Source organism: Bufo gargarizans, chromosome 11 (genome assembly GCF_014858855.1).
Source record: "Bufo gargarizans isolate SCDJY-AF-19 chromosome 11, ASM1485885v1, whole genome shotgun sequence".
Taxonomy (NCBI): Eukaryota; Metazoa; Chordata; class Amphibia; order Anura; family Bufonidae; genus Bufo; species Bufo gargarizans.
The window spans coordinates 3,746,715-3,774,301 of NC_058090.1; the positions used below are offsets into that span (position 1 = coordinate 3,746,715).

Consider the following 27,587-nt stretch of genomic DNA (forward strand, 5'->3'; position numbering starts at 1 on the left):
TTGGTCTGGTCTGGATGTAATATATGAGGGGTATACAGGCATGCTCTTAAAGAGCTGAGCTTGTCTGTGCAGGTTGAGACATGTCTGGACATGCAACACAAACAGTAGCAGTTCAGTCTGATGAAAGCACTAGAAGTGACAGGATGCTAAGTGCAGTAGAGTGCGGGTCTACAAAGAAAGTGAAGGACTTGGAGCTTCATTCCGCGATTAAATTCCTTACAAGGGAAGAAAAGAGGCCTAAAGAAATCCAAGGATGATTGCTGTATATGGTGATTACGCACCTTTCTACTAGTACCAAGTAAAGTTTTCGGCCAAGCAGTTTAAATGGGGTAGAGAATCAATTGAAGATTACTCCAGTTCAGGGCAACCTGTCGAGGCATTGTCAGAGGAAATGTGCTGTAAGGTGGAGGCCATGGTTTTGGAATATCGTCAGGTCCTAGTGTTATAGCTCATGAATTAGGCATCACAGTTGGCACAGTTTCCAGTATCATTCATGATTTTTTTGATGATGTCAAGGTCAGTTCCGAGTGGGTGCCACAAATGTTGACTCCTGAGCAGAAAAGTTGTTGTCAGCAATTTAGTCAAGAGAATTTAGACATGCTTAGAGAAAATCCAGGAGACTTCTATTCTCCAATTATTATAGGTGATGGAACATGGGTCCACCACCATGATCCTAAGACCAAACAAGAGTCCATGCAATAGAAGCAGAAGGGGTCATTAACTCCAAAGTAATTTATTGTGCAGCAGTCAGCTAGAAAAATCAAGGATACAGAAGAGTTTTTTTTACTAGAATTCATGCCACAGGAAACAACAACAACTACTGGAGACACCTATGCTTCAATAGTAAATGTGAAATGGACGGCCTCCCCCTAGGGCCCCTTATATATAAAACGCGCGTCCCAGGTGTAGGAATGGCAGAGTGGTAGAGGGCGGCCTAAAATGTCCCTTTTTATGTTGTATGAGTGTCACAGTGCTCCTACCTGGATACGGCTGGACCCCAGGCGTTGGCTCCGAAGCAGCAAATAGGAGGGAATAATTGATGAATTTGAAGAAATAATTGAGTCCAGACCTTGTGATGAAGTTGAATAGCAGCTTTACTTTGGTAAACTTTCATCAGACAGTCTTTGGCATTAAAACTCTGGCAGGCAAACTCAACTCTGCTACATCTGGTGCTCTCTGGCTCTGCTGTACTGACAGGGTAGCTGTATAACTTATCTTCTGTATGCTGCAACTTCTCTTTGTAGTCTATCTCTTAATTATGCCAGGGAACTCTCCTCCTGGCTCCTGAGGCTTTAAGCTGTGGCCTCCATATCCAGCAGAGCTGAAGGTGCTCTGGCTGACTTCGGCACATCCAGCAGAGACATGCCCAGCACACCCTCCTTTGCTTAGCAGGGGGTAAGCTAGACTAACTAGAACTGGTCCCCACCATTCCTGCAGGAAGTGGGACTTGCCCACTCCTCTCCAGAGGGGGTTAGAATGAAATTGAAAGTTCCATTCTACCTAAGCATAGCTCTGCCGAGTTTGCAGCCACCTTCTGGTGAACCAGGCACATTACACGTGAACACAAACATTAGAAAGAAGAACATACATAGAAATGGCTACCACTAGGTTCCTGCCCGTATGAGTAGGGTGTCTAATAACAGTTTTCCCTCTCGGTAATAACCAGAGAACCAAAAAGACTGCACCAAGCACTCAAATACTCCACAACATAGCCAAAGTCGTATATGGAGCGTGGGGTTGTAATGTACTGTAATCCCTACACGTTACTATGAGACTCCTGCAAATAGAAGGGTGGCTTCATCCTGTAATCCCTTCCTAGCACCAAGTTCTATAAAAAGCTTTTCGCACGGTCACCTTAATGACTAACAGGTAGAAAACATACATATCCATAAGGCCGCGCACTAAGCCTTAGGACCCCTGGAAGTAGGAGGAAGAGCAGGTTCTCTCCCATAAATCGCACGAGGGTTAATTCCTCTACACACACACACACACACACACACACACACACTTTTAGAAACGGGGTTACCCTTGACCCTTAGACCTGCTTGTGACGTACATTAGCATCCTCAGACGCAGTCCATATATGAAAGTAAGGTGCTAGCTATCTGCAAACTATATTATGTCCAGAGTCCATTTGTAGTGCATAGGATCACAGTGTTGTACCTGTAAAAGAGTACATACAATGGGCTAAATACTTGAACGTTGCTGAACCTCTAAAACAGAAGCACAAAAATGCTGCAAATATATTAAGCAATACCATAGTGCAATCAAATTCACATTAGAGTCTTTTCCTTTAGTGCTGGTGGATTAAGTGCACCAAACTGGAACAAATAATGCCAAAGTCATTTGTAATCCACATGACGTGGTAAGGTCAATATTTTTAATCCACATGGGTATAATGAAAAATAGCAACAATGGTAATAAGAACCCTTTTAGGTAATGGGGCTCCCACTTAACCTGAGAAGGGGGGAAAAAGGATTTGGGCGCAGACGTGCAAAACTTGGAGTCAGTTTCTAGCAGGTGGGCGGAGTCCTTACATAATATTACCCTCTGGGTGAGGACCAAACAAGGGCAACAAGAACACACAAACGGGCCAACCAGTTCTCACCCTTCAGACACACTTCACTTTGTGGCTCTAGTAGTTCAATGAATGGTTTTCTTCACAGCACAAGGTCTCTTACAGGAGTGCTGGAAGTCTTCCTCCTGGGTCCCATAGTTGAGGGGGCAAAAGTCCTTCTTTAAGTGGCGCAACATCCTCATGGCTGTGATTGCTAGCTCTGGTACTCTCTGCAGCTTTAACTCCGGCAGAAACATAATCTGCGGTCCCCTAGTGGCCTTCTGTGGCAGAACTTGAAATTGAAGGATCACCCTCCTCTGGAGGATCCTCTGTAAGCCTTCGCTTTTTCCTGGTAGGTGACAGGTTCTCCGGACAGCAATAAAGGATAGACCTTTGGTCTTTCATAGCAAGGAGCTCTGCATTTGGTGGTGGTTCTGGAGTGCACGGAGCAGTATCACTGGTGGATAGGTCACTTTTGGTGGTTGGAGGATCTGTTAGTGTCATACCCAGGTGTGCTGTCTTCAGCAGGCGGCTGAGAGGAAGTCTTGGAGGCTTCATGCAATTCCCTTTCTCTGCCCTCTTTTTCCTCCACAATTTCTTTATATGTTTTTATGCTTTTTCTTCCTTCTGATAAGTTGCCTGCTCCACTAAGCATCCTCTCCATTTTTTTCCTTTCTTCCTCTTTCTTTATCAAGTCCTGTAATGCACTCCTACTGCGGGCCTTCCATAGGGCAAGGCCATTTTGCCATGTGTCATCCTGCTCTTGGAGTAGATCACTGACATTCACTCCTGAATACCATGGGAGCCAAGGGTCCCCAAAATGGTATGGCATGATGCAGATGGCTGCAGCTGTTGCTGATGGATCAGTGCGGTCCCGGTGTCTTCACTTTCAGACATGGCTTTTGATACCCTGTACCAGACTATAGGGGTCAATGTAAGCTAGATTGTAATTTAAGTGTGCGTTGCTATGGGCAACGGTGGCAGAATTGGTGCGTGGATCCTTAAGAGTCACTGCAAGTGCGCAATTTTGGGGAGTATGATGCTCTGGCAAGCAGATTATAGCCCGTAACAGTCTCTAGCAAGGTTATTTTCCGCAGCTGTACTCACTCAGATCTCTGGACATTGCTTCTTATGATCCAGGTAAGCTGGAACTGTATTTTCCCTTTTCCAAGATGGCCACTGCTTCCACTTCCTGTAAGGGGTACAGTTGGTTTATTTTGTCTTCATGGGATCTTGTACTGAGCACTTTAGTTCCTTCTGCTGTAAGAATGGTTCCTCTGTGGAGGTGGGCTGTTTGTTTCCCTCCCCTCTGCTGGGTGGATGTCTTCCTCTCAACACAGGATTCCCAAATCCAAGATGGCCGATTAACCCCTGTTATGCATATTATCATACAAATAAAGTGAACTATTACGATTCAGGTATCGTCCTTTTTTGACTACAAAACGACAACCTTTCCTCAACATTGAATGCGATTTGACTTTTCTGATATGATATAAGTAAACGTTTCTTGATAATTCTAATATGATAATATTGATTACTATATTGAATAGAAAAAGTGACCAGATCTTTGATAACATGACAGGGTACTGGTTATACCCCCTCGACCCCCCCTTTCTTTGACAGGCTGCCCTCCACACACCATCCTGCCTCTACTTCCCCCTCCAACCTTCTTCCCTCCAAATAAAAACACTGACACCTGGATGGAATAAATTGGCCACAGCAGCCTTTTATTAAACAAACATACATATAAAATTAACCCCACATTAACCTAACCCAGGGGGAGGTCCTTGAAGCCCGAAACCTTGGAAACCATGCCGGGGTGGCCGACCTTACCTCCAGCCGTTGCACCTTAGCTCGGAAGCACCACGGTTGACACACCCCAACAATTCCCGCCACAGCCGCCAAGCAACCATGGGAGTCCAGCCCCCACCGTGGGGCCCTCCCATCCTCGTCCTCTGATAAACCCACCGACTCCAAGGACCTCCCACCGCCACCCTAAGCCGCCGTGACAAGAGCCTCCCCTTTACATCTCTTCTCCTTTTTTTTTTCTTTCTTTCTTTCTTTTTTTTCTTTTTTTAAATAAAAACCCCCATCAAGTGCAAACCAACCCTCAACCCAAACTCCCACACCGACGCCTATTTCCCATGGGCCCTTCAGCCCCCCCCCCCCCCAAACAGAAGGGTGGGTGGGCGGGGGTCAGTACGCACCAAAATGGCCCCTCTCCCCTAACTCGCTCCCCCTTTTAACCCCTCTGGCTCCCCCCACCTAACTCAAACGCACCAATCCCTTACTACTCACAGGGAGGGGTCTCCTTAAACCACCCCCTGTCATGTTCGCCTCCCCCTATGCTGCGTCCTAAGTCCGGCTCCTTCTTGACAGGGTACTGGTTATACCCCCTCGACTCCCCCTTTCTTTCACAGGCTGCCCTCCACACACCATCCTGCCTCTACTTCCCCCTCCAACCTTCTTCCCTCCAAATAAAAACACTGACACCTGGATGGAATAAATTGGCCACAGCAGTCTTTTATTAAACAAACATACATATAAAATTAACCCCACATTAACCTAACCCAGGGGGAGGTCCTTGAAGCCCCGAAACCTTGGAAACCATGCCGGGGTGGCCGACCTTACCTCCAGCCATTGCACCTTAGCTCGGAAGCACCACGGTTGACACACCCCAACAATTCCCGCCACAGCCGCCAAGCAACCATGGGAGTCCAGCCCCCACCGTGGGGCCCTCCCATCCTCGTCCTCTGATAAACCCACCGACTCCAAGGACCTCCCACCGCCACAGAAGCCTAGGCTTGACCCCTTAAGCCTTGGTTTCCCTCCACACCTGCACCGCAACCTTCATGCCTTCCTGTAAAGCCAAACACCACATGTCTATTCCTAGCACATTCAGGTGAACAACATCACTGCGCCAATAACCGCCAACACCCTTCTCCAGCTCCCGATGCCTGACCGCCAACGCCCCATTCCGGGCCATAAACCTGCCTATTGACCTATTAGCCTTCACCCGCGCCTTGTTCACACCCTCAACTGAGCGCGCCCCCCTCCAAGCCATCCGCGGCACCATGTCCAACCAGACCGTCACCATGCCCGGGTAGAGGGACCACAATCTGAGCAGATCAAATTTAACATCCCTCACCAACTCCCGTGAAGGACGTGCACACAGATCATTGCCCCCCACGTGCAATACAAGTACGTCCGGAGCCTTATCCTGCTTCACAAACCGGTGGAATTCCGGCAACATTCCTTTCCACATCATGCCCCGCCTTCCAATACACCTTACCACCGCCGCTTCCCGTGCAAAACCGAGCTGCTGACCGTCAGGCCGAACTGCCGCGAACTAACGAAAACAAAGACATAACAGAACCACAATCAATTAGCCACCACCCCCCACACCCAACACGAAGATTACTGCACAACAAAGTCACCACCCCCCAAGCCCCTCCAGGCGCACATAAGACCTGAACCGCACTGATTCCCACCTCCCGATCTTCTTGATGACCTCCTCCCCCAAACCCCATCTGGCAGCCTCTGTTGCCGCCCCCAATCCGGAAAGAATGGCTAGTATAACCCACACCCCCCAAACCCAACTGAACTAAGCACCGTCTGAACACTGCCGTAAACTGGAACCTTGACAAAAAGGAACCATCAGCATGCACCAAAAGGGGGGTCACCACCCTGCCCCATCCACCACCGTAATCTCGCAAGCAACACAACAGCCCCCCCAACCTATCCGTCGCCGGGCAGACAAGCTCTCCCAATCTCAATGCTCCAAAAAAGGCCAGCGAGAACGCCAAGCGGAACAAACGAACCTCCCACAGCGATGTGCACACATCCGCCAACGTCCTTCCTAACTGCAACAACATAAAGAACGACACCGGGCGACGAGAATCCTTCCCCGCACCTACCCTACGCCACCCCTTCAATGCCCTCCTCACCAAGAAAGCCTTCGTAACGTCGACCATGCCCCGCACACGAAACCCAAAAGCCACTCCCGCGATCCAACTATTCATCTTGGTTACAGACCAACCATCCTCCCTACAGTGCCCAATAAACAACAAGAGGGGAAGCTCCAAATCCTCCCTGTCCCCCACACCCAACCTCACCTTCCACTCTTCCCACACCCGCCAAGCTCCTGCATACTTATCCCACGTCACAGGCGCCAAGGAGGAACGGATCAAGCCCATCACTGCTGCTCCAGGATTTCCCAAATCCCCGCCGGACACTCCAAGCCCACCTCCGCTGCACCAGGAGCCAGCTGGCGGAAACGATCCCACTGCGAACGAGAGAGGGCGTCAGCAATACAGTTATCCACCCCGGGCACATGAACCGCCACAACCCATGCATTAAGCAGCAGGCATTCAAGCACCAACTTCTGCAGAAGCCGCACAACCAATGGTGAAGAAGCCGACAAACTGTTAATTGCTTGCACGACCCCCAAATTGTCGCAGTGGAACCGAACCGTCCTGTTACGAAAAAAGTCCCCCCACAACATCACCGCCACCACAACCGGAAACAGCTCCAATAACGCCAGGTTGCGCACCCATCCCCTAACGACCCAACTGTCCGGCCACGTACCCGCACACCACTGGCCACCCAAATAGACCCCGTACCCACAACCCCCCGCCGCATCAGAAAACAATTCAAAATCAAACGAACTAACATCCTCCATGAACAAGGAACGTCCATTGTACTGTTCCAAAAACCTACCCCACACCCCCAGGTCAGCCTTCAACTCCCGCCCCAACCTAATAAAATGATGAGGAGCCCGAACCCCTCCCGTGGCACCCGCCAGCCTCCTACAGAAAATCCTCCCCATAGGCATTACCCGACATGCAAAATTAAGCTTCCCCAGAAGAGACTGCAATTCCCTCAATTTGATTTTTGCCAACCTCCCCGCCCTTGCCACTTCCTGCCTAAGGTCCTCCACCTTGTCCAATGGCAGCCTACACTCCATTCTCACAGAATCGATTACTATCCCTAAGAAGCTCAATTCCGTAGCCGGACCCACCGTCTTCTCCCCCACCAACGGAACCCCAAACGCCTCAAACAATGTAAACAACGTGTTCAACAAAACGGAACACACCCGGGACTGGGCCGGACCCACACAAAGGAAATCGTCCAGATAGTGAATGACAGATTCACACCCGACGCGTCCCGCACAGCCCATTCCAAAAAAGAACTAAACGCCTCAAAGTATGCGCACGACAAGGAGCACCCCATCGGTAAACAACGGTCCACGAAAAAAACCCTGTTCCAAAAACACCCCAACAGATGCAGGCTATCCGGATGTACTGGCAAAAGTCTAAATGCCACCTCAATGTCGGTTTTCGCCATTAGAGCTCCCCGCCCACACCTCTTCACCAATGCCACTGCCGCATCAAACAACGTATAGACCACGGAACACATCGCCAGGTCGATACCATCATTGACCGACGTTCCCTTAGGGAAGGACAAATGGTGAATCAGACGGAATTTATTCACTTCCTTCTTTGGAACCACCCCCAAGGGCGACAAACGCAAAGCCGCTAAAGGTGGTTCCAAAAACGGGCCCGCCATCCTGCCTAACCTAACCTCCTTCTCCAATTTCTCCGTGACCACCCCCGGGTGCTCCATTGCCGACCGCAAGTTCTTTCTAACCAACACAGCATCGGACGGAACAAACGGAATCCGAAAACCCGACGCAAACCCCTCCTTCAACAGCTCCGCCGCCCCCCTATCTGGATACCTTTCGAGGTACGGAGCCATCCTTGCCAGCCGCACCGGCGTCTCCCCCTTTTCCAGAGTTATCCCCCCCCCCTTTGCTTCCCCCCTCTAAAACATCTTGCCGCTCCGTGAGCCCCACCGCAAGTTGAGCACTCGTGCTTAAACTTGCACTTTGCCCCGAACTTGCATCCCCCCTCATAAAACAGGAAGCACAGCCCCTTTGCGGATGCTGTCGCAAAACCTGACTGGCCTCCTCCCCCCACCTCCCCCCGAAAGGACTGCCCCACCCTAACCGGCGCCGTTACTTTCAACCACAACGCAATGTCCTTGTGGTCCCACCGGATCCCTTGCCGCACCGCCTTCCGCTGCCGGAACTGCTCATCGTAGCGCAGCCAAGCCAGCCCCCCGTACACCCGATGGGCCTCCCCTATCGCGTCCAAGTAACAAAAAAGAACAGAACAACATTCCGGCTCCTTTTCCCCTATAACACTGGCCAGGATCGCAAACGACTGCAACCAGTTCGCAAACGTCCGCGGTATTAACCGATGTCTCCGCTTTCCCTCCTCCTCTCTTTTTCCCTCATCCTTCCTTACCCTATCAAGATTAAACTTCTCAAGGGGGAGCAGGGAAAAAATATCCACATACTCCCCCTTCCAAATCCGATCCCTCACCTCCTGTTTCAGGTGCGCCCCCAGCGGCCCCTCAAAACACACATATACCTCCCCTTTCGCCCGGTCGTCTAACCGCGCCTCCCCCGCCTCCCCCACTCCGCCGGCCTGAGTCTGCACTGACACACTGGCCGCCCGCGCATCCGATACTGCACCCCCCCCCCGCTCTGAACCCCACTGGAACCCCCCAACGCCCCCCCAAACCGGAAGCGGTGACAGGCCCCCCGCCCCCCAGCCAGCCGCCAGACCCGCCAAACCCCCCAGCAACTGCCCTAAGCCTCTACTCAAATCAAGATGTGCCCACCCGCCCACCCCCAGTCAAACTAGCCCCCAACTGTACTAACGGTCCCCAAGGTGTCTCACCTGGCTGCGTGGGTGCTGTGACCCCACCAGCCGCAAGTCCTGCATCCGGACGAGATGATCTCTGCGCCGATCCTCCAGGGGCATCTTCCTCCAGGCGTCGCACCCCCCCAGCAGCCGAGGATCCACTTCTGCTGGCAAGTTCTTCAAGGAGGGCCGGCCCCTCCCCCTCTGCGCTGCTGGACGTCATCGCCGGGAGCCTGCTGCCTCCTGTCGCGTGGCCTGCAGCAGCTCCGCCATGTTCTCCACTGCTCCCCCGCTGAGAGGCCCCAGTCCCCGCTCCATGGACTGGGCCTGCCGTACCGGGTCCCGCCTCCACACGCCGACCATCACGCCGGGCAGGCCTGGCACAGCCTGCAGCAGAGCTCTGCCGCTGAGCAGGATTCCTCCCACGCCTGGGAGTCCGGGGAGGCACAGATACCGTCAACCCCCAGGCGTGGAGGGTCCCTTGAGGGGCTCCTTCTTCAGCGCTGAGCCCTAGGGGGCGCCATCTCGGGACTGAGGCGTGCCGGCGGGACGGACCGCCGCGGCCGGGACGTCTGCGGCAGAGACAAAGCGGGAGCCTCTGCCACCCCCTGCAGCAGCTCCTGGACCCGACCTTGCAGCCAGTCCTCACCCCTCTCGGCCGCCGCTGCTCGAAGCTGGGACAAAATCGCTTCCATGGTGCGTCCGGATGGTGGTCAGTACGCACCAAAATGGCCCCTCTCCCCTACCTCGCTCCCCCCTTTTAACCCCTCTGGCCCCCCCCCCACCTAACTCAAACGCAACAATCCCTTACTACTCACAGGGAGGGGTCTCCTTAACCCTCCTCTTATGTTAGCTTTCTGTTACTATCCATGATGTTAACGGGTCGGTTTTGACCCGTGTCTTAAATGAGCCATAAAATACCCTCTGAACAATTATTTATCATCCAATTTGTTTCTTACCTCTTGGTTACCTTGTTAGGCTTCTTTATCCTTGAAAAGATTAGTTTTAATATTTTTGGTGTGACCCCTTAGACCTTTCTAAATCTTCTCACTCTTGCATGCTGCATATTGGAGATGATTACTCTGCAAGTCAGCAACTCTGAAATGTATTGGTCCTATGTTTCTTTACTTTATTTAGAGAAGCAGACAAAGAGATGGCCCCCTCCCTAACTACAGCTCACAGGGTTGAGAGGGGATTGGCTGTCAGTGTTACTAAGCAGAGAGAGTGTTTATGATTTCAGTTTTGGCACTTATTAGTGTCCTATAATCCTATATTATAACTGGGTCAGAATTGACCCTAACACCATAAATGTCTTAATTTTCACCACAGTATTTTATAATTTAGTGAAAAGGATTCTTTTTCTATGACATTGTTTAAATAGAGGTTCCTGACAAAGTAAAAAAATCTTGATGCAATAAACAAATTTATGTGATACTTATAGACATTCAAAACCTGAAAACGGGTCGGTTCTGACCCTAACACAAGAGGAGGGTTAAACCACCCCCTGTCATGTTCGCCTCCCCCTATGCTGCGCCCTAAGTCCGGCTCCTTCTTTTCCATCTGGATCTTCACATTGAAAAGAAACTCCTGCCTTGTTCTACAATCTGCTGTACATTGAGATCTCTTTCTTAAACTTGAGTTATAACTTCTGGCCCTAAAATGAAAAAGAAAAAAAGATGTTATATTTCTGTTGTAAAGATTCTGGGAGGGAACAAATTCTCTTAGCTCATGTGAATTCCCCTATAGACACATTTTTAACAGTATGTCTAGGAGGACTACATGTTGCATGGTGCAACGAATTACCTGATAATGGTTTGTGGAATCACATAGGATTGATTTGACTTGTGTAGTACCCCAGACCTGGGGCTACTACAATTTTGTATATAGTTATTGTTTTATATTTTTATGTATTGTATGTTGTATGTTATGGCCGTTTGTAGCGCTAAGTGTGTGGCCTGTGTCCTCATTGGTACCACATTTTTTTGGAAAGGATGCAGACACATTAATTTCAATGGGGACGCAAAAGATGAAGTAGCACACCGTGTGCTACCCGCATCTGTACTTCTATCCAGCGGCCACGCAATGAGCATGTCCTATTTTTGTCCGCAAAATCATAAAGCTGGCTGTGTGTGTTCTGCAAAATGTGGAACGCACGCGGCAAGTATCCGTGTTTTGTGGATCCACAGGTCTTCTTTAAAGGGAATCCGTCTCTAATGGCAACATAAACTAGTTACAGGTCTCCTTAGCAAAATGCTGGGTCACTTTGTTTAATTGACTTCTGAATATCCAGACTCATTGGCATGTGCTGAAGCTAAAGATGAGTGAACCAATCGAGATTTGTTTCAGGTAAACAGACAGACAGCAGTGGCATGATGCTGGTGGCAATAGCAGCTGTACAGAATAAGATGGTTGGCAACTGGCTTAAAGGGAGTCTGTCACCTCATTTTCACCAATATAACTAACACTGCCCCATAGAGGATTGCAAATGCTTTCCAGAAATGCTGCCTAGAAAAACATGTATTCCATGTCCAGGAAAAGCACTTTTATTCTGCTGAAAAACAGCTCCCAAGTGCCCAGCTGAAAGTGAACGTAAAAACAGCTTTCACTCCCGTCTCAATTTCTAACGGCTATATCTTCTGATATAGTGGATATAATTATGTGGTTCTGGTATAGTTTGAAAGGTTGGAATGCTTTCAAACAAGGTCAGGCCCATATGTCTAGCTGGTACCATTCCTAAAGCGGCCCTCCCCTCTTCAGTTTGGTTTGCTTTGGGCACTTGGAGCAGCAGAGCTGGGCACCTGGGAGCTGTTTTCCAGCAGAATAAAAGTGCTTTTCCTGGACATGGACTAAAGACACAAAGTTCACACTTTCCTTGAAATGTGTCTGCAATCTTCTGTGGTACAGTACTCCAAGATATATTGGAGAAAAAGAGGTGACGGACTCCCTTTAAGTGGCATAATGCAGGCTGCAGCAGCCATACAGAATGTGATGGTTGGCAAATGGAATACTGTAAGTGGCACATTGCAGGCCGCAGCAGCAGTCATACAGAACGTGATGGTTGGCAAATGGCATACGTGGCACATTGCAGGCCGCAGCAGCAGCTGTACAGAAGATGATGGTTGGAAAGTGGCATTATGCAGGCTGGCAGCATCAGCCGTACAGAACGTTCAGGTAGAGAGACAGACAGCAACAGTGGCAAGAAGCGGCATAGCCAGCAAGGCAAGGTCTGCTCATTGGAATCAACCAGAAGAGTGCAGAAATCCTCCTGAATCCAGGCTTGGTTCATTTTGACAAAATTGATGTTTTGGACACTGGCAGAGGACAATTTGGTCCATTTGGATATCACCATGCCCCCTGCTACGCTCAAAACCCTCTCCGAGATGACTTTCAAGACTGGGCAAGAAAGAAGATAGAGAGCAAGCTGTGCCAGTTTAGGCCACTGTTCCAGTCTGCCTGCCTAGAAAACCATGGGATCGGGGAACAGGGTATGCAGTGGAGACAGGCCAGAGTTTCGGAAAGACAAAATTTAAAGGACAAATTCCTTTAGTCCATGATGATCTGATGCTGGATTATCACATGTTCTGAATTACTGGACTGATAGAAAACTATATACCATATTTTTTGCTTTTTGCCATTTGCCCCCTTCCTGACCAGGCCTAATTTAGCAAATCTGACATTTGTCACTTTATGTGGTAATAGCTTTGGAACTCTTGTACTTATCCAAGCCATTCAGAGATTGTTTTCTCGTGACACATACACTCACCTAAAGAATTATTAGGAACACCATACTAATACGGTGTTGGACCTCCTTTTGCCTTCAGAACTGCCTTAATTCTACGTGGCATTGATTCAACAAGGTGCTAATGGCATTCTTTAGAAATGTTGGCCCATATTGATAGGATAGCATCTTGCAGTTGATGGAGATTTGAGGGATGCACATCCAGGGCACGAAGCTCCCGTTCCACCACATCCCAAAGATGCTCTATTGGGTTGAGATCTGATGACTGTGGGGTCCATTTTAGTACAGTGAACTCATTGTCATGTTCAAGAAACCAATTTGAAATGATTTGAGCTTTGTGACATGGTGCATTATCCTGCTGGAAGTAGCCATCAGAGGATGGGTACATGGTGGTCATGAAGGGATGGACACGGTCAGAAACAATGCTCAGGTAGCCCGTGGCATTTAAACGATGGCCACTTGGCACTAAGGGGCCTAAAGTATGCCCAGAAAACACCCCCCACACCATTACACCACCACCACCAGCCTGCACAGGGGTAACAAGGCATGATGGATACATGTTCTCATTCTGCTTACGCAAAATTCGGACTCTACCATTTGAATTTCTCAACAGAAATCGAGACTCATCAGACCAGGCAACATTTTTCCAGTCTTCAACAGTCCAATTTTGGTGAGCTTGTGCAAATTGTAGCCTCTTTTTCCTATTTGTAGTGGAGATGAGTGGTACCCGGTGGGGTCTTCTGCTGTTGTAACCCACCTTTCTGTCCCATTTTGATATTCAGTTTGGAGTTCAGGAGATTGTCTTGACCAGGACCACAACCCTACATGCATTGAAGCAACTGCCATGTGATTGGTTGACTAGATAATTGCATTAATGAGAAATAGAACAGGTGTTCCTAATAATTCTGTAGGTGAGTGTAGGTCTTTATGATAGTCATAAATTTGAGTCAATATATTTCACCTTTTGTTTATGAAAAAATCCCAAATTTACAAAAAAAAAATAAAATTCACAATTTCAAAATTTCTATTTCTCTGCTTTTAAAACAGAAAGTGATACCTCATAAAATATTTATTACTTAACATTCCCCATATGTCTACTTTATGTTGGCATCATTTTATAAATGTCATTTTATTTTTTTAGGGCATTAGAATGCTTAGAATTTTAGTAGCAATTCTTAAAATCGTGAAGAAAATTGCCAAAACCCACTTTTTAAGGACCAGTTCAGGTCTGAAGTCACTTTGTGGGGATTACATAGTGGATACCCCCCATAAATGACCCTATTGTAGAAACTACACCCCTCAAGTTACTTAAAACTGATTTTACAAACCCTTTAGGTGTTCCACAAGAATTAAAGGAAAAAGGAGATCAAATTTTTATATTTAACTTTTTTGGCAGATTTTCCATTTTAATAAAAAAAAAATCTTTAACACATCGAGGGTTAGCAGCCAAACAAAACACAATATTTATTACCCTGATTCTGCGGTTAACAGAAACACCCCACATGTAGTCGTAAACTGATGTAAGGGCACACAGCAGGGCGCAGAAGAAAAGGAGCGCCATATGGTTTTTGGAAGGCTGATTTTGCTGAATTTGGTTTTTAGATACCATGTCCCATTTGAAACCCCATTGATGCACCCTAACAGTAGAAATTCCCAAACAGTAGAAACTCCCAAAAAGTGACCCCATTTTGGAATAAGGGGGATAAGGTTCCAGTTTTATTGGTACTATTTTGGGGTACGTATGATTTTTAATTGCTCTATATTAAGTTTTTTTGTGAGGCAAACCAAAAAATGGCTGCTTTGGCACTGTTTTTATTTTAAATTTTTTTACAACATTCATCTGACATGGTAGATCATGTGCTATTTTTTTTAGAGCAGGTTGCTACGGACGCAGGTTCAGTTTCAGTTTAACATAATAAAGCATTTTTGATAAAAAAAAAATTGTGTTTGTGTCTCCATTTTCTGAACGCCATATTTTTAGATTTTTTTTTTTTTTAGCCGATCATCTTGTGCAGATGCTTGTTTTTTGCAGGAAGAGTTGACGCTTTTATTGGTACCATTTTTGGGTACATATGATTTTTTTAATCATTCATTATTTTTAATTATTCATCATATTTATTTATTTTTACAATGTTCACCTGAGGGGTTAGGTCATGTGACATTTTTATAGAGCAGATCGTTACGGACGTGGCGATACTTAATATGTAACTTTTTCTTATTTAAATTTTACACAATAATAGCATTTTTGAAACAAAAAAATTATGTTTTAGTGTCTCCATAGTCTTAGAGCTATAAGCTTTTTTTATTTTTTGACCGATTGTCTTAGGGTCTCATTTTTTGCAGGATGAGGTGCAAGTTCGATTGGTACTAATTTGGGGGACATACGCCTTTTTGATCGCTTGGTGTTGCACTTTATGTGATGTTAGGTGATAAAAAATAGCTTTTTTGGCGAGTTTTAATTTTTTACGGTGTTCACCAGAGGGGTTAGGTCATGTGATATTTTTGTAGAGCTGGTTGTTACGGACGCGGTGATACCTAATATGTATACTTTGTTTTTATTTATTTCACTTTAACACAATAATAGCATTTTTGAAACAAAAAATGAAGTTTTAATGTATCCTTGTTCTGAGAGCTATACTTTTTATATTTTTTTGAGCGATTTTCTTATGTAGGGGCTCATTTTTGAGGTGACTTTTATTGGTACCATTTTGTGGGACATACACCTTTTTGATCACTTGGTGTTGCACTTTTTGTGATGTAAGGTGACAAAAATGGGTTTTTATTGGACTGGGTGGATCATGTGATACGTTAATAGAGCCGACCGTCACGGACCCGGCAATACCAAATATGTCTATTTAATTATTATTTTTTTCAATTTTTCAATTATTGTTTTATTCCTTAACTGGGGATTTTTTTTATTTATTTTTTTTATACATGCAAAACCATTTTTTTATTTTACACTTTGCATCCCCCATAAGGTCATACAAGTCCTTTGGGGGACATTTAACTTCATTTTTTTTTCCCCCCCACTATTGATTTCTCCTGTAACTGGGGCTGACATAGTAGCCCCAGTTACAGGGGAAATACACCCCCCCCCCCCCCCAGAGAGGCTGTACAGCACTATACAATGCTGTACAGCCTCAGTGCAGGGCTGATCGAGGTCTATAAAAGCATACAGCGGCCATCTCTGAATGCACATTCAGAAATGTCCATTCAGAGATAGAGATCCACCTCCCAGACATTTATAGTCAACGGGCGGACCGGAGGTGGTTAAGAAAAAATCTTGCTAAAATGTGGCTGCATCCTTTGAATCTGCACACTCCTCTCTGTTCTTGCCGCCACCGATTTGTATGATCAGTGGCACCAGGAGACCAGGTTGAAGGTCCTGCAATGTACTAAACGGAAGTGATAACACATTTTAATTCATACTGGAGTTATCATGTAAATATAATTAATACAAGGTACTTACTAATGTATTGTGATTGTCCATATTGCCTCCTTTGCCGGCTGGATTCATTTTTCAATCACATTATGCACTACTTGTTTCCATGGTTATGACCACCCTGCCATCCATCAGTGGTGATCATGTTTGCACAATGTAGGAAAAAGAACCAGCCTATATGTGCTCCCACAGTCCCGGCCACCAGAGAGGCTGGCACCTTTTCCTATAATGTGAAAGCACGGCCATCTCTGAAGGATTGCAGGATGGTCGTAAGGGAAATCTGTGTGTAGCAGGGCTGTATGTGTGTAGCAGGGCTGTGTATAATAGAACTGTTTTTTGTGTAGCAAAGCTTAAAGAGGTTGTTCGGTCCTAAAATCAAAATTATTTTGTGTTCCTAACACCCCTCACAATGCATACATATGCCCCCAATACCTATTTTCCATGTATGAGCTTTCCTTCTACCTGTCTGGGCATCAGACTATCCTGACAGATCTGTTTACTTTCTCCCCTTCTTGTTTTGTTGAATAAATAACTTTATTGATACACAAGTCTGGCTGCACTGCACAGAGATAAGTCACAGGCTGGACACGCCCCCCCCCCCCCCCCCCACACACACTGCTCTGTCTGCAGCAGCTACACCCACTACTTATAACTCCTGTGTCCATGTTACTACAGCCATACATGAATCTACTTCTCACTCAGTGTCATAGGCGTGCGCAGCCTATTGCATTAGGGTGTGCACCCTAAAGCACAAACACACACGCCGCGCGCGCGTGTGTGTGTGTGTGTGTGTGTGTGTGTGTGTGTGTGTGTATATATATATATATATATATAAAAAATATGTAAAAAACGGGCAGCACTCCAACGGATAAAAAAAAATAGAAAAATACTTTATTTACCCACAAAGGTCATGCGACGTTTCGGCTCTACACAGGAGCCTCTCTTTAAGCAGGAAGGCTCCTGTGTAGAGCCGAAACGTCGCATGACCTTTGTGGGTGAATAAAGTATTTTTCAATTTTTTTTTATCAGTTGGAGTGCTGCCCGTTTTTACATATTTTTGTATTTATCTGGATTAGCTTATATCCATATTGGGCTGGTGCACCCTTTACCTATTTTTTTTATCTAAGACTGTGCTGCCAATCCTTTCTCCTTTTTTATATATATATATATATATATATATATATATAATTTTTTTATTTTCATTATATCCACAGATCCTCCATAACAGTGTGTCAATTTTTATTGTAATAATCTACAATAATACTTAAAAGACAAGCTTTCAAGAGTTTTCCTTTCTTCCTCGGTACGCTTGAGTATTCAGAAACAATCTATTCCTAAGGATGGGTTCACATCTGCGTTATGCCATTCAGTTATAGGTTCCGTTTCAAACGGAATATAACGGAATGGCCAGATGGAATGCAAAACTGAAACCTTTAAGAGGCATTTCGTTTTGCTCTGTCCTAATAGAAGTTTATGAGAAAGCATAACGGATCCATCTGGGTCCCTTTATGCAAGATGGAAAACAAAGTACTGTTGACAGGACTTTGTTTTCCGTCTTGCATAACGGGAACCAGATGGATCCGTTTTGAGTCCCATAGACTAATATTAGGACGGAGAGCAAATTGAATGCCTCCTGCAGAGTCTGCAATGTACAAGAGAGAGATAGCTGTGGCTGTGAAGGGAAAAGTTCCAGAGCACAATGACAGCCCCAGAGTCTTTCTGCTGCCTGACTGACCGTATGCTTCCACAGCACCAGCCCAGACTGCAGGACATCAGAGAGGCCTGGGGTCCACATTACAGCACCACTACATTTACATTTATTTATCAAAAAGCATCATACATAGCTAAAAAACAACAACATTTTTTTACTGTCCCCTTAAGCAAAAGCCAGAATATAATAAAAAACTAAAACAGACATTAAACTACATTTATAATAAAACTATTTACTTACAAAAGAAGGTATTCAGTCGTCTGCTGTGCCGTCCTCTGCTTGCTTCCACGGATTCTTTGCACTCCTTTCTGTCTCTCCTCAGTGTGCAGGAGCACTGTTATGGGGGACCTATGGATGATGCACTGTTATGGGGGACCTATGGATGATGCACTGTTATGGGGGACCTATGGATGATGCACTGTTATGGGGGATCTGTGGATGACGCACTGTTATGGGGGATCTGTGGATGACACACTGTTATGGGGGATCTGTGGATGATGCACTGTTATGGGTGTCACGGTAGGTAAGATAAGGGAAGAAAACAGGAAACGGCAAAGCAAACAACACAATTGACTAGGCTCCAAAAGCTTGGGAACAAAGGGGTCACCTCCTATCAATCCCTAAAAGACTTTCCCTACGCTGATATCCACAGATATCTCCCCCTCCCCCCTTAACAGTGTCCCTAACAGTGACTGACCCAACAGGGGGTGGAGGCCGGCAACTATTGTAAGACCCCACCGTTACTTATGTAAGTGAGCTTGTAATTAAACTTGTGCCAAGTTGTACTACTATCTAATAATCTATCACTAACGCAATGGGACAGTGTAGAATGAAATGGCCGGCACTGCTCTCTTAAGTTGTTCGGCGGTGCACGTGTCAGCGGGCAGGCATCCCAGTATTACATCTGTAAAGGAAGGACCGGCACTCGCGCTTGTTTCTTTTGATGCAGAATTTAATTTAAGTCACCTATTCATTCATAGTGACGCGTTTCAGCACTCACATGTGCTTTCATCAGACTATACATAAGTATCCTCAATACATGTCTTAAATAACAGAAAAATGGAAAAAAAAAAAAAAAACAGAGGAACTGACGTCATACCACTGGCTCCTCCCCCTGACAAGATACAATAATAGGTAAGGAAGCTCCACGTGTCTCCATTTGTGGCAATGAGAAGAGTCCCATAATCAATTCCGCTGGAAAGTGAAACAAAGAGATTTTAAACATCAAATCAAACTGCTTATATTGTATTCTCGGTTCAAGCCTCTTGGATCCATCATTTGTAAACGATGGATCCAATACACTTCTTTTTGCAAAAGTAATTTATTTTGATCACCGCCACGGCGAGGTAGTGGTACACCCTCAATCACCTGGTAACGTAATTGTGCTATTGTGTGTTTATTTTCTTGAAAAGGATATGGTATGGGGAGCAATAAATTACCCTTCCTGATGGTGGACTTGTGTTTGCTCAACCTGTCTTTGATCCTCATATCCCCCACGTATAGTAGTCCACGAGGACATTTCAAAATATAAACAACAAATCTGCTGTCACACGTGAACACACCTCTTATGGGAATTCTCTCCCCAGAGTGCGGGTGTGAGAGATGAGACGCCCTGATCACGCTTGAGCAATTTACACAATTCAGACAAGGGACTGTACCCTGTCTGGGAGAAGATAACACTCTCTGTCTTAAATCTCGCTTATTGCTACCAATGGTCGGCCCTGACTATTTTATCTTTGACATTATCGGCCCTTTTAAAACATAGCATAGGGGGTCTTTGAAATTCCTCAATTCCCCAACTGTCTTGGTTTTTTCAGGAGTGTCTACCTGAAGGTAGATACTCCTGAAAAAAACAAGACAGTGAAGCAACCACGCATTCCACTGGTGGTCATATATCACCCATTGACCCAACAACTAAGAGGCATTGTCAATAAACATTGGCATACAATCTCAAAATCATATCCTCAGATTGAGGAATTTCAAAGACCCCCTATACTATGTTTTAAAAGGGCCGATAATATCAAAGATAAAATAGTCAGGGCCAACATTGGTAGCAATAAGCGAGATTTAAGACAGAGCGTGTTATCTTCTCCCAGACAGGGTACATTCCTTTGTCTGAATTGTGTAAATTGCTCAAGCGTGATCAGGGGGTCTCATCTCTCACACCCGCACTCTCGGGAGAGAATTCCCATAAGAGGTGTGTTCACGTGTGACAGCAGATTTGTTGTTTATATTTTGAAATGTCCTCGTGGACTACTATACGTGGGGGAAACCTCTATGAGAATCAAAGACAGGTTGAGCAAACACAAGTCCACCATCAGGAAGGGTAATTTATTGCTCCCCATACCATATCATTTTCATGAAAATAAACACACAATAGCACAATTACGTTACCAGGTAATTGAGGGTGTACCACTACCTCGCCATGGCAGTGATCAAAATAAATTACTTTTGCAAAAAGAAGCGTATTGGATCCATCGTTTACAAATGATGGATCCAAAAGGCTTGAACCGAGAATACAATATAAGCAGTTTGATTTGATGTTTAAAATCTCTTTGTTTCACTTTCCAGCGGAATTGATTATGGGACTCTTCTCATTGCCACAAATGGAGACTGCTTACCTATTGTATCTTGTCAGGGGGAGGAGCCAGTGGTATGACGTCAGTTCCTCTGTATTTTTTTTTTTTATTTTTCTGTTATTTAAGACATGTATTGAGGATACTTATGTATAGTCTGATGAAAGCACATGTGAGTGCTGAAACGTGTCACTATGAATAAATAGGTGACTTAAATTAAATTCTGCATCAAAAGAAACAAGCGCTAGTGCCGGTCCTTCCTTTACAGCTCTAACTCAATGGGACAGTCAGCACTCCAGATAGTATTCACATCAGTTTTTCTTTTTCACAGTGCACAAAAGACAATCACCATCCATTCACTCGGCAGGCAGGCAGGCTCCCGCTCTTCAAACATTCAAACTAGGCGGCCGGCGGCAGCGTAACATGACGTCACTCACTCCGTCACACCTCACGCGCATGCTCTTCCCACTTTATTAATGAAGCAGGCGGAGTAGGCGTGTGACTTCGGAGTGAGTGTTGTTACACGGCCGGGCCGCCGGGAGACTGAGTCACGGAGCACAGGAGCAGTGGATACACTACAGCAGTGGTGCCCAACTATTTTTCGTCTGAGGGCCGCACTAGACTTGGTATAAATTTTGCGGGCCGGAACCAGGTAGCTTTGCCACAAAGAAATGCAAACTCTGTGAGAGGGCACGTGTGAGCATTTCTACTTTGAGGAGGGCACATATCTGGCATAACTACTTTGAGGGGGCACATATCTGGGCATAACTACTGTGAGGGGGCACATATCAGGGTATAACTACTGTGAGGAGGGCACATATCAGGACATAACTACTGTGAAGAAGGCACATATCTGGGCATAACTACTGTGAAGAAGGCACATATCTGGGCATAACTACTGTGAGGGGGCATGTGTGAGCATTACGTCTGTGAAGAGGGCACATATCTTGGCATTATTACTGTGACGGGGCACATATATGGGCATAACTACTGTGAGGGGGCATGTGTGAGCATTACTACTGTGAAGAGGGCACATATCTTGGCATTATTACTGTGAAGGGGCATGTGATGTATACATGTGTGTAATGTATGTAGTGCAGTATGTGATGATGATACACCTCACTACATACATTACACACATGTATACATCACATACTGCGCTGTCGCCTTCTTCTGCAGGTCTACCTTGATGTCTGGTCGTTAGGCTTCAGTCAGATCCTCCACCGCCATGCTTGTGCTGTGTGCCCGACACCACCAGGAGCTGGCCCCTCCTCCTTTCATCTCCCGCCAGCTTCTCCTACAGCAGGGCTCTCTATCGCTCCAATGCCCACCCAATCTTACCAATCAGGGGCATAGCTAGAAATGACTGGGCCCCATAGCAAAAAAATTTATGGGCCCCACTCCCGGATCTCCCACCCCCACATACCTATCGGACCTCTCACCCCTTCCAGATCTCCCACCAAACACCCCTCCAGGACGAGGATCAGGAAACATATCAGATATTCCTTACAGCCAACTAGAAATGTCACAGCGGCTACTTTACATTTTGCCAGTACACAAAGGGGCAATATTTCCTCCTTGATAGTTCAGGGAGTCAAACGAGTCACGGCCCGATCAGAGGAGGGGACCATAGGAAGAAACTGCTCAGCCGGGAGTCCTTTTGGATGTTCTGCTGGGCAGCTATACTCCTACTGGCCTCAATAAAAAATAAAAAATATGCAATTAATGTGGTTACTTGTTTTTTTTTTTTTCTTTTTTTTTTTCTTCTTGATTTTTTTCAGATTTATTATTTTTTTTGCCCTGTCTTATGCATACATTGTATAGCTATTCCCCCTTGCAAGTGCCATCAATTGATGGTTGGGGGTTGATTATATAAGACTTAGTATTGCAGAGCTTATGTCATGAATAAGGATCGTATTTTGGTATCCGAAAAGCGTAGACTATAACGCTATCCTGTCTATATGATGTCACACTTGGATTTTATTATTCATGATTTTTGAAGAATAAAGATGCATCGCTTTTTATTGAAAGCTGGACTTTTTTCACTCTTTTTTTTTTTTTTTTTACTTTAATCTTACCTGATCCATGTTTATTATATTCAGTGCTATCCAGAATACAGTTCTGTGTGGCAGTACAAAAAAAATTCCCCTATTAGAGCCCCCAGCTAATGTCCACATAGTTCCCCCATAATTTGTGCAAGTATAAAATACCCCTATATAATGCCCCCAGTAAATGCCCACATAGTGCTGCTCTCCCCTTCCCCATAGTGTCCCTTATAATGTGCCAGTAAAAGATTCCCCCATAGTGTCCCTCAAAATGAGCCAGTATTAATGCTCCTTCATAGTGCCCCCATAATGTGCCTATATAATATGCCCCCTAGTGTTCTTTCCCCCTCCAACACCATAGTGCCACATAATGTGCCAAGTATAAGATGCCCCCATAGTGTCCCCATGATATGCCAGTATAAATGCTCCCATAGTGTCCCCAATGATGTGCCAGTGTAGGTGCCCCCATAGTGTCCCCCATGATGTGCCTGTAATGTCCCCAGTAGATGCCCCCATAGTGTCACCATGATGTGCCAGTAATGCCCCATGGTGTCCCCATGATGTGCCTGTAGATGCCCCCATAGTGTCCCCATCATGTGCCAATAATGCCCCCATAGTTTCCCCCATCATGAGCCATTAATTCCCCCATAGTGTCCCCCATCATATGCCAGTAATGCCCCTATAGTGTCCCCCATCATGTGCCAGTAATATCCCCATGATGTGCCAGTAATGCCCCATAGTGTCCCCATTATGTGTCAGTGATGCCCCCATAGTATCCCCAATCATGTGCCAGTAATGGCCTCAAATTGTCCCCCATGATGTGCCAGTAACGTCCCCATGATGTGCCAGTAATGACCCATAGTGTCCCCCATGATGTGCCAGTAGATGCCCCCATAGTGTTCCCCATGATGTTCCAGTAATGCCCCCATCATGTGCCAGTAAGCCTTCATGATGTCCCCCATCATGTGCCAGTAACACCACCATAGTATCCCCCATCATGTGGCAGTAATGCCCCCATAGTGTCCCCATCATGTGCCAGTAATGCCCCCATTGTGTCCCCCATCATGTGTCAGTAATCCTCCCATAGTGTTCCCCATCATGTGCCAGTAATGCCCCCATAGTGTCCCCCATCATGTGCCAGTAATTCTCCCAGTTGACGCCCCCATAGCACTCCACATAAAAAAAAAAGGCAACACTAATACCATGCTGGCAGCGTTGCAGGCCTTTTCAAGTCTGTGTCCCGTGCAGTACAAAGCCCGACTCAGGTGAACGCAATGACGTCATTGCGGCGCCTGCCCCGGCCTCTGATAGGCTGCAGATAAATGTAGGGAGATGGAAGGGCTCATCTCCTCCTACCCTGCTGCTGAGCTCTGCTTCAGGATTCAGCCGGTAAGTAACAAGGTTCTCCGATCCGGCTATAATTTTAACAACCGGATCTGTAGAACCGGAGGGAACAGATTGAATCCCATGCCTGGATATAAGCGTGTTGCTGCCTGGTCCAAATTTTGGAGGAGAAGGTGTTAATCTCAGGGAAGAAATTATAGTCACTCAAGAGTCGATTGGTCAGTACACGCAACTACGCATTTAAAGAAATGGATGACAAAGTTAAAGAGGACCTGTCACCTCCCCCTGACATGCCTATTTTAATAGCTTCAGGCATTCCCCATGTAATAACAATTCTGGAGCATCTATTCTTATGGCTCTATGTTGTGCCATTTCTTTATTATTTCTACTAGAAGTTATGAATGAATTGCCAGCAGTCTTCAGTAAGGGTACAGGGGGGAGGTCACCAATTGGAGGGGGTGTACCAGCACAGACTGACTCTATCCAATCAGTGCGGCCATTGTCAGACTGTGCAGGTACACACCCCAAACTTGTTTTTCTCCATCGTGTCATTTTAATTTGTATCACACAATTATTGATGTAAATCGCAATCTTACTTTAACCCTTTCATTACTGGAGTGTTTATCCCCCTTCCTTACCAGGCCAGTTTTTTCAGTTGTAGCAATGTGTCTACAGGGAGTGCAGAATTATTAGGCAAGTTGTATTTTTGAGGATTAATTTTAATTTTTGAACAACAACCATGTTCTCAATGAACCCAAAAAACTCATTAATATCAAAGCTGAATATTTTTGGAAGTAGTTTTTAGTTTGTTTTTAGTTTTAGCTATTTTAGGGGGATATCTGTGTGTGCAGGTGACTATTACTGTGCATAATTATTAGGCAACTTAACAAAAAACAAATATATACCCATTTCAATTATTTATTTTTACCAGTGAAACCAATATAACATCTCAACATTCACAAATATACATTTCTGACATTCAAAAACAAAACAAAAACAAATCAGTGACCAAGATAGCCACCTTTCTTTGCAAGGACACTCAAAAGCCTGGTTCTCAATGGGGTTCAGATCAGGTGAACAAGGAGGCCATGTCATTAGATTTTCTTCTTTTATACCCTTTCTTGCCAGCCACGCTGTGGAGTACTTGGACGCGTGTGATGGAGCATTGTCCTGCATGAAAATCATATTTTTTTTGAAGGATGCAGACTTCTTCCTGTACCACTGCTTGAAGAAGGTGTCTTCCAGAAACTGGTAGTAGGACTGGGAGTTGAGCTTGAATCCATCCTCAACCCGAAAAGGCCCCACAAGCTCATCTTTGATAATACCAGCCCAAACCAGTACTCTACCTCCACCTTGCTGGCGTCTGAGTCGGACTGGAGCTCTCTGCCCTTTACCAATCCAGCCACGGGCCCATCCATCTGGCCCATCAAGACTCACTCTCATTTCATCAGTCCATAAAACCTTAGAAAAATCAGTCTTGAGATATTTCTTGGCCCAGTCTTGACGTTTCAGCTTGTGTGTCTTGTTCAGTGGTGGTCGTCTTTCAGCCTTTCTTACCTTGGCCATGTCTCTGAGTATTGCACTACTTGTGCTTTTGGGCACTCCAGTGATGTTGCAGCTCTGAAATATGGCCAAACTGGTGGCAAGTGGCATCTTGGCAGCTGCACGCTTGACTTTTCTCAGTTCATGGGCAGTTATTTTGCGCCTTGGTTTTTCCACACGCTTCTTGCGACCCTGTTGACTATTTTGAATGAAACGCTTGATTGTTCGATGATCACGCTTCAGAAGCTTTGCAATTTTAAGAGTGCTGCATCCCTCTGCAAGATATCTCACTATTTTTGACTTTTCTGAGCCTGTCAAGTCCTTCTTTTGACCCATTTTGCCAAAGGAAAGGAAGTTGCCTAATAATTATGCACACCTGATATAGGGTGTTGATGTCATTAGACCACACCCCTTCTCATTACAGAGATGCACATCACCTAATATGCTTAATTGGTAGTAGGCTTTCGAGCCTATACAGCTTGGAGTAAGACAACATGCATAAAGAGGATGATGTGGTCAAAATACTCATTTGCCTAATAATTCTGCACTCCCTGTAACTGCAAATAGCTGATTATTTTCTGAGCCAGCCTACATTTATTTGATATTATTTTTCTCGGGACACCTTAGACCTTTCTTTTGTGCCATTAGATGATGGATATAATTAAAATTAAGGAAAAACAGTGAAAATTCTGAAAAAAAAAATATTTTTCCTTTCTTATCAATTTTTTTTTCTAACTATTACAAAAGGTTTCAAGACAAAACCATTACCATACTATTGTACTGTGAAAATAGGCGCTATTTATGTAATTTATCTACTGGCTGGGCCCGCCGCAAGACTTTAAAAGACTGGTGCGCATTTTGGATTTTGGCGGCCTATTATTCTATTGCTGGTTCTATAGCACTGTACTGCCAGAAAACTTTTAGACAGCACCAAAACGGTACAAGCCCCTTGAAAGTGACTTTTTTAATGTTATTCGCCTAAGGTATTCATCTTGGAGAAATTTTGACATTTTAATATTTTTTTTTTCTTACATTTTTCCGTGCGTTTGTATATTTTACACTAAAAAAAAACAAAAAACTGCTATACAAAATATAGCTAAAACAAATACCTGGATTTTTTAAATAAACAAATGTATGTATGTTTGTATATTTTACACACAAATTCCACTATGCTATTGCTAAAACTAATAAATATAAGAAATATTTTTTTTTTTATGAACGAAAAAGTGGCGGGATGTTTGTATGGGTGTGTAGGTATTCTAATTACTATTGCTAATACTAGTAACCATTGCTATAACTTTTAAATGTTTTTTTTTTTATATTATTTTTAAAAAATCTTTATTTATTATTTACTTTTTTTAAGTGAATTAACCGTTTTCTTCCACAGTCAAGGCAGGAAGAGGTTAATTCCCAGGCTGTAGGCTGGCATTTAATTTTAAAGCCAGCAGGTGGCGCTCTTACATAAGAAAAAGCACTCCCTGACGGCTTTCAACTTCCTAAATGTAATACACGATTGTAGCAGAGTGCTACAAGCATGTATTACAAGCACACTGCTCCAGCTGGCTACAGCACATCTCCCTGTGACCGCAGCTGTCTAATGACAGTGCGGTCTCACATCAATCTGCACCGGCAGATCGCGATGTAACCCGACGCTTTTATACATCGGGTTACAAATAGGAGCCTTCCGCTGCGACGTAAAAAGTCGTGCAGCGGTAGGAAAGCGGTTAAAGAGACACTTTTACAAGATGGAGAATGATACCAATTCGCCAATGCAACACGGACATCTCTCCCGGAACACCATAATTGAGTCCTCCTCATGTTTTACCTTTCAGGAATTGGCACGTATCCCGAACCTCCAAGAATCTCACTGTGTGTCTGCTGCTGACTGTGCACAAAATCGTTCCAAGACCTTTAAAACATA

General features: G+C 45.3%; 1 protein-coding gene across 1 annotated transcript in view; it reads right to left on the reverse strand.

The window, feature by feature from the left end:
* Positions 1 to 10,140: 10,140 nt before the first annotated feature.
* LOC122922102 (E3 ubiquitin/ISG15 ligase TRIM25-like) overlaps positions 10,141 to 27,587 on the reverse strand; it is a 47,228-nt gene continuing 29,781 nt past the window's right edge. Inside the window, exon 2 of the mRNA XM_044272573.1 lies at positions 10,141 to 10,921. Coding sequence (XP_044128508.1) covers positions 10,896 to 10,921 — 26 coding nt within the window. The 3' untranslated portion in view covers positions 10,141 to 10,895. The remainder of the gene's footprint in view (positions 10,922 to 27,587) is intronic.